This window comes from Calliopsis andreniformis, chromosome 5 (genome assembly GCF_051401765.1).
Source record: "Calliopsis andreniformis isolate RMS-2024a chromosome 5, iyCalAndr_principal, whole genome shotgun sequence".
NCBI lineage: Eukaryota > Metazoa > Arthropoda > Insecta > Hymenoptera > Andrenidae > Calliopsis > Calliopsis andreniformis.
The window spans coordinates 8,683,897-8,698,979 of record NC_135066.1 but is presented as its reverse complement, the minus strand read 5'-3'; the positions used below and the strand labels follow the sequence as shown (position 1 = coordinate 8,698,979).

General features: G+C 38.4%; 1 protein-coding gene across 1 annotated transcript in view; it reads right to left on the bottom strand.

Moving 5' to 3' along the window:
- Positions 1-332: 332 nt before the first annotated feature.
- The window catches only part of LOC143179321 (uncharacterized), a 78,637-nt gene continuing 63,886 nt past the window's right edge, over positions 333-15,083 (bottom strand). The window contains exons 5-7 of the mRNA XM_076378505.1: positions 4,395-4,636; positions 3,582-3,711; positions 333-3,501 (exon numbers count right to left, since the gene is read on the bottom strand). Coding sequence (XP_076234620.1) covers positions 2,729-3,501; positions 3,582-3,711; positions 4,395-4,636 — 1,145 coding nt within the window. The 3' untranslated portion in view covers positions 333-2,728. The remainder of the gene's footprint in view (positions 3,502-3,581; positions 3,712-4,394; positions 4,637-15,083) is intronic.

The following is a 15,083-nucleotide window of genomic DNA, read 5'->3' as shown; positions in this document are numbered from 1 at the left end:
AAAATCGCAGCTATTACGAAAAAAAAGGTAAGATATTTTTAATTCAAAAGTACACACCTAAGGATCTGGTTTTTAGTATTTTAGTGCGTTTACCATGTAACATTATTATAAGTACAAAATGTTTCTCTATGTAGTTTAAGATATGTAATAAGTTGAAACAGGAAAAGGAATATATCTATCACAGAATCACAAGTGTTGAATTTTTTTAATAAGAAACAGTAAAAAAAAGTAAGATCGATCGAATAGTTGATTTATGTTGTTTTTCAAGCAAAACCCCAACATAAAGCACACAGTCAGATGTACGTTTCATGAATAAGAAATTCTTAAATCAGCAACAGTTTTTTTTGTCTTTTTATATTACCTTTTTATATTACAGTTGGTTTAAGTTTAGTTATTGTTCGAAGCTTGGAAAATAAATTAATTGAACAAAAACTATTTATTTTTTTGATACATTCTAAACATAAACGTTCCTTTTACTTATTGAACTGATTGTGAGACATGTTATAGCTTAAACTTACATTTTTAACTTAGATGACATACTTTAATATCAAGAAATTACCTATTTATTAATTTAAAATGATGGCTTCATCTATTCAAGACCAAATACATGAATATGTATTATACTAGCAATCTTGAAACACATGTAAACGCAACGTCACAACACTTACAAACTAATAACATATAGGAAATATTTGAGAACGCTTGCAAACAAACTTACACACACTCAAATTAATTTTGAATAGATCGTAATGTCCATTATTATCCTGAACATTGTTAATATTGGCGGGAAAATGTCGTCTTAATTTTTTGCTCAAAGTAAAGGTGAGTATTAGAAAAGCACTATCCCGAGTTCGGGTAAATAAGAAAAGGTAAGAAAATGTCACTTCATCTTTTGCCAAACTTTGTCAATTTAAAATTAAGAAAGCCAAAAGATAGAAATTTTACGAATCAGATTCTTCAGTTGATACAGTGGACGGATTGAATGTTCAAAAATGGGTTCACCAATGCAGATCTTTAAATCAGAGAGTCTCTGTCAGAGGGAATTCCCCTAGCACTAGACGATACCTAAAACGGACGTAACGTAATCCCTTGCTATACTTTGACGAGTCTGACTCCTGTACTTTTTATAGTATTTTCGCTGCCGATTACGCGGTAACGCGTGGTGAGGATTTTTAGTAAGTAACCAATCACTCACCACCGCGTGAGGGTTTTAATGAGAGCTCTGTTGCTGGCAGTTTGGGATAGTCACACGTTTCAGATCGACAACAATGGTGATAACATTACGAAAGAAAATTGTACGAGAAGGGGTTAAAAAATGAAACATGTGAAAGAGGTCAACCTGTAAAAGTGATAAAAGGGAATCTTCTGTTCAATAATATATTTAATATACATTTAATAACTTAAATTTTCGCATTTGATGCAAACTCGGAAAGGAAACACTAGAAGATCCAATATTTGGCAAACGTGTCACTAAAGGTGACTTTAATTAAACCTAAAGGTGGACTTACAATGACAAATTGTTGGCATAATGTTCTCCTAATACTTTTGTAGAATTTGATTGAAAAATAAAATATCATTTTCCCGACAATTTTAACAAAATTTCAATGAGCAATTTAAGTACACTTGTTTCATTATTGAATGCAATTGGATTATTATTTTTAAAACTTTTATTACTGCAAGGAATAAGGGAGGAATCAATGTCGTTAAAGAAACAAAGATTTATTACACTCACCTACGATTTTTATACGTTAATATACGAAAATTACAAAGTTGCATACACAACAACATACATTTCAATTCATAATGAGTGGAACCTCTTTTTTAAACTTTTTCTTTTTTCTATGAGACTGTAAAATATTCTCAATCCTTAGAATCTATGGTAATAAACTAACACTATTCAAATGAAAACGGTAATTAAAGATGCAACGATTTAATGGTTCTTTTAAAGACGTATTCATCTCTGATATGTCCAAGGTTGGCGAACTTAATATTAACGTCTGTTAAAGTCTATTCTATAAGTCATCTGTGATTCTGGATCTCTAAGTCGAACTGTGCAAATTCAGTACGAATATAAAAAAGTTAATTAATCGTTGTACAGGCAACGAAATCATGACTTGACGAGTAAAATTTGTAAATTGCTTGTAAAATCGATTCTATATTATTCAACATACATTATCTATATCACTTAATGAAATACCTACGCTATGTACGCTACAATAAATTCCACTGTCCTTTTATTGATTAACATGTTGGTTTTCATAATTGAATCTCTTGAAGTAGTATGAAACGTTAAAAATTCGTTTCGGGCCAGTCTCTTATATACTATAGTTTCAGTTTCTTATTTTGACGATAACAATTTATGTACAAGTTCCTTTTTAAATACATTAAAGAAGATTGTCCTCTGATGAGTTTACGCCTTACCCACATAGGGAATGATAATTCTCTATATACTTCTGGACAAGAAAATCACAAGGATCTATATGTTTAAAAACAGATAGATGTCCCCTCAGTCGAAAATAAAGTTTGTCACTCCTGACTTCGATAACACTTCGAATTGATTATTAATGTCGTAACTTATTAAAAAGTACGTTCCTTTTGTAATAGTAATGATATTAACCGCATATTCCTCCGACGTAACAAGTTGCACGCCACTTGCCCATATCTTTCACGATTAGAGCGGCGTTTCCTCCTCTTCCAGTTACCTTGGCGTCGGAGGAGGTGGTGGTGGTCATACTGCGCTGCCTGTGTAGAATGCTGTTTTACCTGGTAAGCCGGGTCCACGTTTCCTTTTCTCACATTCCATCGTGCTGAAAGTGTTCTGAGCAATTTGGGATTTCCGTTTTGGATTCTGCAGTGTCATGCTCCTTTGACTCGAGTTCGAGCTTGAACTCGTTCCTGGCTCTGAAACCCTCAAGATCCCCGAATGTATCGTTCCAAAGTTCTGATAAATGTACTGAGGTTGAATCGCTGACACTGACGTGTTCTGGTTCTTCAAGGTGATAGGCACCGTCTGACCTGCCAAGCTGTTGTAGCATGTGTCGTATCCGAAAGAAGCGTCCAGTAATGATTCGGTTTTTTCACCGTACCCAGCCAGCCTCGTGTCGAGTCCCTCTTTCTCTGTGAAGCCACTGAATCCCGAGTCCACCATATTTTGCTCCGTAGCCCTCGGAGAAAAGTCTGTGTAGCGTGATTCCTGAGCAACCGTAAGCTCTTTGGTTTCAGTGAAAGCGATCATGTTCTGGCGAGAATCGGATAGAATTCTCGAGTCTATTAAACCTTCCTTATCGGCGAAACCACTTAATCTTGAATCGATAACACTAGCGTCTGACTTGTCACTAAATGTATATCGCTGATCTGCGCTCTTAGTGTCTGGATACGCTGGTAGAACGTGAGAGAGATCTGTTTTCTCCACGTAACTGATGGCTTGAGGGTTGGATGCACAAATATCTGGCGCAGACTTGCATAACAGTGAAGTGCCTTCCTCAGCCACTCTTTGGGATGCTGAAACGTGGAATGGTATATTACTCATCGTCTGGTAATACAACAAAATTAATGCGATAACACAACATTAAGAAAATTACGTTTTATTGGTGGTCCAAAACCTCGAGCTGGTGGTCCAGGGGACTTTTGATGACTCCGCACGAGGTACTCTGAACTCAAACCCCTTTGTTCTCTTAACTTCCTCTCAGCACCAGGTACCATAACTCTGACCTAGAACAGAGCAATAATGTTAAGTATCTCATTGTATTACAAAATTATAAGATTAGTAAATAGTGAATGTATGGAGGTTCTAACCGAGAAGATATCGAGAGTGAGAGGAGCTGAAATTGAACCACATTGAACCACATGATACCGCAGTTGAATCACATCTAGTCTCAGACTTGTGGTTCAATTGTGGTTGGATATGATTTAATCCTAAAACGACAGTCTGGGTCACCAGCGACCTCACAAAATTTTAAACTTGAAGATATATTAAGTATACAACTCGAAGTAACTTAAAAATTGTATTACTTCTCTGTAAAAAAAAATCAGGCTGTGCAACTATTTTCTCTTAAGATGCCCGTATAAAGGTTGAACAAAAATTATTCAAAAATATTGAATATTATTTTAAATATTAAAATTTCTTTTTGGGTCGTCTGCAACACCACAGTGTTACTTACACTGAAAAATAGAAGGGTGTCGTCCTAAGGTTAATTCTGATACGACTGTGGTTCAATGTGGCTCACTGTGGTTCGACGTTAGCACCCTTCGCCCCCTCAGGCACACTTGGGTTAGAATTTCCATATATTCACTACTTCAGGGTGTACTAAAGTTTAGGGAGTAATCAAGTTCGGTTGATTAGATACAGTGAAATTTACTTCATCATACAGATTGAAATTTCTGATAGTACCTACCATTTCTTCAACAGTGGAGAAACGGGCCATGTATCCAGACATTGTTAAAACTGCTGCCACTTCGGCCAAAATTAAAGCCAGCCCAGAAAGTTGAAGACACCAGCCGTATTGATATTGCGGAAGACCGTTCTCTTCAACTTGCATACTTGACGTAGAAGGCAAGCTATATTTTCCTGGTAGCTCCAGCGACGCATCTGATAACGCTGATGCCAGTACTATCAAGCCACCGCCCAACGATAGTCCTGGAACGCAAATGAAATTATGGCTTGGCTTACATCCTAATGTCTTCGATATTTATCATCGCTGAATAGAATCGATTCACTACGTTACTGTTAGCAGTGGGCTAATCGAAATTAACGATTTGAATTTGTGTTCAAGTTAGGAGTCCTAATATTAATAACTTTTGGAGACACTATTTGATAGAGATTGCGAGTGATTTATTGGAAAGAACATTACTTAACACAGAGTTTCTGATTCTTAAGCCCGTTACTACCTATTACGTTTAAAAAATTAAGTGAAGAAACGTGTGGGCAAAGTAACTGCCAAATAATTCAATATTTCTGTAGAATCACCTAGTATATTTCTTATATTAATTGTTCCAATGCTGTTGTAAGACGTTGTTTAAAGGATTTTTAGAGATCAGATGAGAGAATTCTAACAGTCACATTATTCCCATCTGTAATAGTCGTGGTTAATAATTAAGATGAATAATTTTCTAGTGAATGTTGCTACGCTAATTTGCGTGAAAGAAATCACAGAAAAATGTCACGATGTCATATTCGTCAATAAGAGAAAAGCAATCAAAATACAATTTGCATTCAATGCGATTCAATTAGGAACCAAACTAGAATCTAAGGCTAAAGTAGAAAACGAATGGAAATGGCGAATCAGTTGAATTTGAACCTACAGCTGTGGTAATGGATTTCCAGTACTCGAAAAAATAGAACGACGAGAACTGTTTTTAGTTTAATTAAAAGTGCATATTGATTTATGAAAATTCTGTAGCCGATTACACTGAAGTTTCAATATTAATATGTAATTGTGTGAAAGAAGTGCAAATTTAATATATCTGCAGGACAAACTGAAACACAATCGCTAATGAATGCTAATAATTAACACCGAGAAATTATCGGACGGATCTGCTTGCTGTGGATGAAATTTTCTTGCGGCAATATGACAGAAATTGGTGAAGTCAATACACGAAGTTAATAATTAACTTCGCGAACTTGCCGCGTTTCTGTTTTGAACGAGATACAGCGGGTTGAAGTTGAAATAATGATATGTATATTTGATCAAACTTATAATTTTTGCATCTTGAAAAGCTGGTCGTGTAATATTTTATTGGTGTTACATCTTTAGAATTCCACAATTTTTCTTTCTCCGTTTGTCACAGTAACGATACGTAGTTGCATACATTTTTAGTAAAATCGATTTAAAGTTAAAATATCATTTCCACAGTAGAAACTCTCTTTTTTACAGGGGAAAGGATTCGAAGCGAAATTGCTTTCGGCATGGACAGTCTGATTGGCGTAATTATCATGACAGATGGTGAGCGTACTAATTAGTTTTTACTTGAAACCCAGGGTTCGACAAACATTCAATGTTTAAATTAAAGTCGATGAGCGAAAATGAAGAATCGGAATATGCGAATTGATTTCTTATCTCTCTGCGTTAGTTTAAATTCTTAACCGAACTCGCAAACATTAACATTCATTGTTTAATTAACTCAGAATTAAATGGGAGCGGATAGATTCTAGTTGCACGAAATTCTTTAACAGATTTAAAACCAGCTTATTCAATGCAAAACAATCCCGAAATCATTTCGAAATGGTCGAAGCCGAACAAAATTAATCGAATTTTGGTAGAACAATGTTGAATAGCATAAAACAATTCTTTCCTTTTTTCCAACCTCTGTCGAACAAGGGCGTACGATTCAATTGAAATTGGCGCTGGCCGCGTTTCTCGGTTTCTAGAGCCGTCACAATGAATCCTGTCGAACAAGTGAATTGCAAACTTTATTTCGGCCGCGTCAATATTTGACGAAGGTTTCGATATTTCATTACACGCCGGCCTACGCTCCATTCTATACCCCTTGATTTCGTAACCGAAATATCCATTTGTCGTGCATTCGACGCAATTTATTTTCTCTTAACACGCTCGAATATCAAATCAACAGTGGTTTATAGCTTCTCCTGGTTAGGTTCCTTCATTCAATGTGAATTCAAATGACTGTCGCGCAATTTACTAAACTCTATTCATTTAAATAGAAATAAAGCAAATTGACAGAGTTATGTCGACCCCTGACACCAAATTTTCCGTTTAGATGTCGTCTGTTCCTCGAGAACGACAGATTCAAGTTTAAAAAATAATGCTTTGTACTTCATATATGTGGCTGTAAGACAAAAACGACCTATGTTGTATAAAAATTCAAGTTAAGGTCTTAATTAGGATTTAAAATATAGAATTGGTATTCTCAGAAAGAAGGAAGAGTAGTGAAAGAATTCATTCACTTAAAAATAAGAGTAAAGGTTCACACTCTGGACCAAGGGCGTGATGAATTTACAATATGCTAAGGGTTTGCAACCTCCATCAGGGTTGTATGAAGCAAGTAAGCTCACGTCGAATTCCTATGGGTTCAAGTACTGAATCTGAAGTACACTAAGGAATACATTTTCAAAGCTTTACATTGCACCCTTTGTATGGAATCCTAAAAGATGCCGTAGGCGAGTCTGGACCCCCTTGACTATAACGAGGGTCGCTAAACGTGACATTACACTCTACTTTCTTACGATTAGAGCTCGTCTACGTTATACTATACCTCGCACAGTCTGCGTGGTCTTATCTGTATTATTTTACGTATGAATTGTTAATGAATTTCTACTTTGGTGTCCTAATATCAAAATGAAGAAGTTTGCTGAGTTGATAGGTGTCTGGTCACCAAATATGTTTGACCAGGGTTGTCTGAACTCTTGAGAATAACTGAAGAAAGAATAAGCGAAAATTGAAAATCCAGAAAAGAAAAAGTCAGCAAACTGAAAGTCAAGAAAGGAAAAAAAGGAGCAAGAATACAGAAAATTAAAAACATGAAAATAAAAATAGAAAATAATGCGTGGTAGTAATTCTATAGTCATCACGATGTCACGTTAACGCGTATTCTATGTCAGGCCAAGCAGCTAACAGGAAGAGATTCTACTACAACCAATGAAACTCGTATTCATTCCAATTGCTAATGCATAGTATGTATGGATCAAAGGAAAGGTTGACAGAGGAGAAGCTGGTGAATGAACCGCTGCACAGTGCTGGTCCACACGGTTTCCCTTATTAAGCGATTCAATCTAAGCGATGTGTACCATCTTTGATCGGCTTCGATCAGAAAGGGAATCAGTGGGAAAAGAGGTGGTCGATGGTATGCGGATTCAGAACGATGTACCTCCATTCAGTGACCCTGACTGGGAGGGAGTTCATCGTTAGTACTACACAGGATTGCTACAGAGGCGAAACTTCCGTGGAAACTTTTGAAACGTGTCTTGAAAATGAGGGTATTCCATATGCTAGGTTCAGGTCATTCGTTCTGCTTATGGAGGCAGTATTGTTAGTATAGTAAACACATATATTTAGGTCGCTCTTGAGAGCCTATTTTCTTTTTGCGCAGGATGGTAGAACAGAAAACAGAAGGAAAATCAACAGTCTGATAAATTAAGAGAAGGGCTAGATTCGTCGTTCTTGTCTCATCTTCTTGCTTATAAGTATTGGAAGTCTCTGTTTGAGCTTTTCTAGCCAGAGATCGAAACATGGAAGATAGACGTAAGCACTAGGGAAGTATTAGTTTTTAGGTACTGTGAAGCCTGAGTTATCGAAATGTGTAAACTAATGAATTCAAAATAAACTAGTTAGGAATATTACCTATAATAGAAATAAGAAAAGAGACAATCCACTCGTTTAAAAATTGGTTTGTTTTGTATTATTTGCACCCACTGAATTTTTAACCCTTTCTCTTTCTATGCTGCCATTCTTTCTCTTTTTATATACATGTATTTTCCATTTTTGTATGAAAACTGTGTACAATCCATTTCAAAACAGGATTTAAATTAACGATGAAACTGCATTTGGAATTATTCTACTGCTGGCGCACATTAGTTAGGTCAGACATATCCAAGTCAGTAGAATAAATCCCAAGTCAGACACATTTCACTTATTTTAGGTTTCTTAATAACTAATAACTGGAAAACGAAGCTCGAAACGCAATTTCGTTCAAATATACTTGTATTAAATATTATATTTATTGTAACTAAAGTATTAAAATATATTAAATATTAATTTTTTGTTACAATTACTGTGACTGTACTGAAAAGTATGTTGACAGCAAGTCAACTCAGTAATTATACTTGTAAGTTCGCTGATTGCTGTAGTTGCAAAACCACAAGTCCTGGGTAGCCATTTAGTAACCGCAAACAGTACTACTTTTCGTGGGGCTGTGTGTTAGGGCCACGCTTCCAACTTTGGACGAAAGATAGCACTGAAACTCCTGTACGTATTATACCAAGATTTTGACTTTATAATAAAACGATTTATTCAAATATTTAAAAGTGCACTGCGGTATCTATATTCTGTCTTATTCGCTGTTATTTTGGTTCTGATATGTCCCGACTTTGAACAGCAGTAACTCGCTCAAAATGTTCATTTCTACAACTATTTCAAGTCCATCGAAAATAGGGACACGCCTTCTTGACAAAGTCACCGAAATCAGTCTTCTTATTGTAGAATCGACGTACAGAATTCGACAGAAATATCTACCAATTTTTTGCGAGATCGGTGTTTCGTAATAGAAACTTGGCTGTGTCGATTAAATGACAGTTTAATAAATGCCGAGACTTAACGAACGCAATTGGTTGTAGCAAATGTGCTCCTCCAGCAATTTCGGACTCACTTCAGTAATATGATTACTTTCATAATCATGAATCCAGCCGATATTGTATTCTCGCACAGAATTTTAATTGAAGTGGTTCGGTCGTTTTGCGTAATTTTCCAAAAGTTTCGTTGCGAGCACTTCGTATCGGTTTGGAATTTCAATATTTGAAATTCGTAATTCAGTGATTCATTTAGATGAGCTTTTTAATATTAATAACAGGATACGTTTAAAAATATTATTCGTGTGGTATTGAAGAGCTGAATTAACTAGCAAAAAATGATATTGGATTTAACAAATAACGTAACAATATACTGCAGTTCATATTACTCCGAATTTCAACGAATTCAAACCTGATTGACTATCTACACTCCCGACTGAGTCTTTTTTCCATAAAAGAAGAAAATCACATAAGCTGGCTTTGGAATCATATTTAAATACAATCCATTATTGCATTCTGACTCATTGCGTTGAAAAGCCTTGAGCTTACCAAGCAGAATCGTCGCCTTTTTGCAAAAGGGACTCGCCTAATCGTTCCAAACACCCTTTTCACTAAAGGGAGCATTTGTCTTAAAAATTCCACTATTTTCTTCTGAAGAGCCCGGGAACGGACATGAAGAGGACGTGTGGAGGACTCGAGAAACGTGAAGCGAAAGCGGATGTCGCCTATCGCGGCCGCAACCACGGCGAAGAGATAGTTGAAATCGCTAAAAGGAATGCGCAGTCAAGCGAAAAACGCCTCCGGCGGGTGGTGCAAGAGGAATAAAATAATGTAGAAAGAGCTTTAGAGTGCTCTGTCCAAAACGGCTTGGGGGACTCGGGGTCATACTTCTCTTCTTTCCGCTTCTCTTCGATTCGGCATCGATCCCCACAAATCGTGACCACAAATTTCTTCGCGTGACTTAAGAAAGGATCAAGGTTTCGGTTTCTTTGTGATTCATGGGTCGTTTCTACCTGCTTACTGTACCTGTTAGCTGATATTTAAGAGGTAATTGTAGACATCAAAGTAAAACGAAGATGAAGAACTACGCAACTGCGGTCGGGTCGTAGCTTGTTAATTAGAAAGCATGGATTGTCACAGGTATTAATGTTCCTTTGTTTCAATTATAAATTGTGGTTGCTCAAATACTTTTTCTAGATAATCTCCTCCTTCTTCTCGATATATTAAATTCGCTATTGGATTTTCTCATCAAATATTGTGGGATTTGGACCATCAGGCTTCTTCAAAGGAGTAAATAACCCCGAGAAAAAGCGGAAAGTGTCTTGGCAAAGTAAGGGTAGGTGAGGCTAGCCAGTCCACAAATACAATTGTCACGGATTCGAGTTCTGTCGCCGCGACCCCCTTTTTCCTTCGCTGCTATTATACAGTTGAGAGAAACGTCAGTAGTATAAACTAGGAATGGAGCGTCTAGTATACATCATCTAATAGCTGGTAACTATTATTACTATAAAACTGTAGATAACAAATATTGCAAAATACCTATTTATTAGGAAGCTCATTTCATGCAATTGTTGATGAATATTAATAAATACTGTGTATTATGTTGCAATTGCAATGAAAAACATTCTGTGATATTTTCTAACCGTAACTCTAGAACTAATAGCACACATACAATTTTTTCTATATTCAGACAACTCGTTTGAATTGAGAGGCACAGTAGTATCGATTCTGTACATTTTGTATTTTTTATATAATTTTTTACATACCTCAAAAATCATGTGTTTTACGAAAATGTGATAATATCGTCATTTTAATAATCAATTATAATTAACATTACTAAGTTGTTTCGATAAACAAATTCGTTCTGCCTAATACACACGAACCGTTTTCGCAAAAAAGAAAGAAATGATTAAATAACGATCCGTAAGCTCATCAGTTTTGTCACGATTTCTTCAGTCAGTGTGACATTATGCTTGAAAACGGTAGTTCTAACGACCTCGATTAAATTCGTCCCCCCTGCACGAAGCACAGTCGAATTGTGCCTCGCGTTGCTATTGTTTTTTGTAAGTGCACTGTAAAGCGTCATTAAATCGTCGCTGGCTGCGCGTCTGGTCCAGCAATACGAGAACGTGAGAAGCGGCGAAAAAGCGACTGGAATTTCTGCGCTTCGTGTCGCGAAATGAGTGTGGAACGAGAGACAGAGAGATAGAGAGGGGGCTTGCTAGAGAGAGGGTTTAGTTCGCCCAGGGCGGCGAACGAAAAGAAAAGGCGTCTTGTTAAGGTGACTGTTTCAACCCTTGAAATTTCTGCGAACGCAAAAGGCTGGGAAGAGTCTGGACGTTGATGAGAGACACATTCGGTTCGACGTACTCGTTGCTGCGAAAGACTCGAGCGTATTTATTTTAAAATGGTCCGCGTTCTACCTTGTTAATTGCTGCTAAATGATTCGAGCACACGCGAAGCTACATGCATACATTTAATGTCAGCTTTTTTTCCTGGGATATATAATTAGAAGTCTAATGACTAAAGTACTTGTGTAAAGAATAAATAGCGGGGCAAAAGAAGCTTACGATTCCACACGAGTTTTGTGAGTAATATAATATAGAAATTCTTATACATTTTACCAGTTTAGCTTGTTAGCGAGGTACGCTAGCAAGGTCCACCCTTATATTCCAAATATATCATTTATAGTTTTACTATTCTCAATAGTCTAACGCGTCATAAACTTATAAACTTGATTTCGCTAAGGAAGACTCTTGGATATCCTAAAATCCATATGCTCTCAACAACTGTTTTGTTAAATTAAGCTCACCTTAATTTCTTTTCAGAAAAATTATTTTCTTTTTCGTCTGTTCCGTTCGAAGAGGCAAACGCATTTATTGCTGCCAGATGTGGAAATCCGAATTCTTTAAGGACTTGCTTATTCATTCATATTTCTAAAAATCCACATCTGGCCGAATAAAGTAATTTCGTGCTTTCTTCGAGCGGAGTGTTCCTCCCTAATAACCATCGAAGGCCGTATTGCCCCGCAATCGGTGCCTTCGCCAGCTCATCCTTTTCGGACTTGTAGGATCGGAGCTGACTAGCGGGACAATACGGCCATAAAAAGATTCGGAAAATACGCGCGTGGGCCCGCTCGAGCCACGCTATTCCGGGGTTCGTTCTTCCTCCCCAATCTTCGCGACCTTCGACATGAAGGCGAGGTCTCCTCCACCTTCATCGCGAGGAGATCGGGGGCGGTTCCTTTGCCCCGTCAGGGTGACAAGGAGGATCGTCCTTCTTTCGGTCGAAGGCCAATTAATATCGATTTTTGTTTCATCGTGCAAAATCGGTGACGCCCTTAGAGTCGGGCGTTTTGGGGGTTGTAAGGGGATGAAGAGCGAACTCCGAAAAAATCGAAACAGAAGATCAAACGTCGTCATTCGGACTAGTTGATTTAAAGACAGAAGATAACACGTCGGATTCGGACGAGTTGATTTCTAACGTAACGACAGGGGATCGCAAGTCATCGTTCGGACTTGTCGATTTTTAACCTAACGAGTCATCGAATCGGACTCTTCAATTTTAGTCATATTACACTTTATCGTCGAGGAGTATCCGAAGTAATTTGAAACAGTTACTCAATATTAATTTGGCGAGTGACAACCCGAGATTCGCGAGACGAAACCGCGAACCGTACATTTTATGGTCCTTCGAGCCGGATCCGACCTGCTGGATGTGCACAGTGAACGAGTTAAAGTGTAAAGGTGATTGAACATTTGTCTGGACATCACTGGGTTGAAAGTCAAGTCGACTTGGACGCTTTCGAGAAGTCAACTTCGGACAATCGAGTTCAACCCACCGGACTTTTTGGACATTGGGATTGAGGAAGCTAAATCATCCATTCGCTTGGAGTCATCGTCTGCACCAACGTTCGGCATCAGTGCAACCAGGCAAGACTACGTCAAGGTAGGCTCGTAATCACGAAGTACCGATCGACACCTTTTCGTTTTTGATTCCTTCCTCTGTCCTTACCTCGATTTTTGCTTAAATCATGGCGACCGCTAACCTTGAGGCAAATGCTAACCAAGTCACCAAACGCATACGTGACTTGAAACAGAAACGAAAGTATTTCAAGGCACAAGTTACGTCCTTAAGTAATTTTGTCGAGAAATACATGGATTCGGAGAAAGAACGTGTAAAATTACAAGAGCGGATCGAACGATTACGGAATTTGTTTACGGCGTTCAATGCGAATATAGACGAGTTAGTTCTGCTTGAAGACAATTTCGAAGAAATAGAGAGCGAGCGCGAAGATGTGATGAATGCATACGATGATGCATTAGCAGCCGCGATCGTTTTACAAAGGTCATTGCAAGATGCGTCGAATATTCCGGAACGATATCCATCCGTACGTGATTCCCCAGCGCCGTCCGGCTCATCGTTTTCCTTACCGGTTCGTCTACCGAAAATCGACTTACCCAAGTTCGACGGCCGCATCGAAAAGTGGGTAACGTTTAAGGATGCGTTCAATACGATGATCCATTCGCAACCCGGATTGAGTAATATACAAAAACTAAATTATTTACGACTGTCTCTTTCCGGAAGAGCCGAAATAGCTATCGGCGCATTTACTATTAGCGAGGATAATTACGAAGCCGCGTGGAAACATCTGGTCGAGATATACGACAACAAGCGTGCTCTCGTTCTGCGTCACGCCGCGCTCTTACGCGATACCCCCATGATGACAGACGATTCATCGGAATCGGTTCGAGATCTCGCAAGTTATATGCAACTTCACGTGCGTTCGTTGCAAGCCTTGGGACGTTCGTGGGCAGATATCGGTAATGATATCCTCGTGAGTATCGTAATTTCGCGGATGTCGAAGGAAACGCGCAAGACCTGGGAGCGAACGCTATCCGATACTAAGGTACCCAAAATTGAGGACATTTTTAAGTTCTTGCACATAACGTCGCATCAGTGCAAGGATTACGAATCTGTGTCGTATGCGAAGCACACATCGAATTTTAAATCGGACGCGTTTAAGAACCACGAGCGAACACCGATAACGTCGGTAAAAACAAATCGCATGCGTAATCCTCCACCGTCATCATCGCGATTAAATCAACGCCAACAGACGTTTGTTACCACCGCGAACTCACAACCGTCAAATTTGCGACGTGTAGAAACGCGAGCTGCACAATCGCAGAAACTCGGAACACAAGCAACAGACAATTGTAAAATCTGCAACAATGGACCGCATGCGACATTTAATTGTAAAATGTTTGTAAGCCTCCCAATCGAAAAACGTATTGAGGCAGCGCGAAAGGCTCGATTATGTCTTAATTGCTTGCTGGACGATCATACGACCGAGGAATGCAAAGCAGGCAAATGTCGCGTCTGTAACCAAATGCATAACACGCGATTGCATTATGATGCAGCGTCGCGATCAGCATCCCCGTCTCAGCAACACTCGTGACTAGACCAAACAATCAACAGTCCCCGAATTTTCGCGTCCAAGAGTACGTCTAGCGCCGAGGGATCGACCCACGGAGTAATGCCTACCGCCATCGTTACCGTCTTCGATCGCGACCAACGGTTAATCGAAGGTAGGACCCTGTTGGACACGTGCTCAAACGCAAATTTTATCACCGAAAAATTTGCGGCAAAATTACGGCTTCCCACAAAGAAGCTCAACGTGGCCATCGAAACATTGAACGAGTTGAATACCGTCACGAGCAAACTCGTTCAAGCAACAATCAAGTCACGGACATCGAATTATCAACGCAGCCTGACTTTTTTTGTAATCCCGCGGATTTCGAGTCAGTTGCCAAACGTACAAATTAATCGAACGACGATTCAG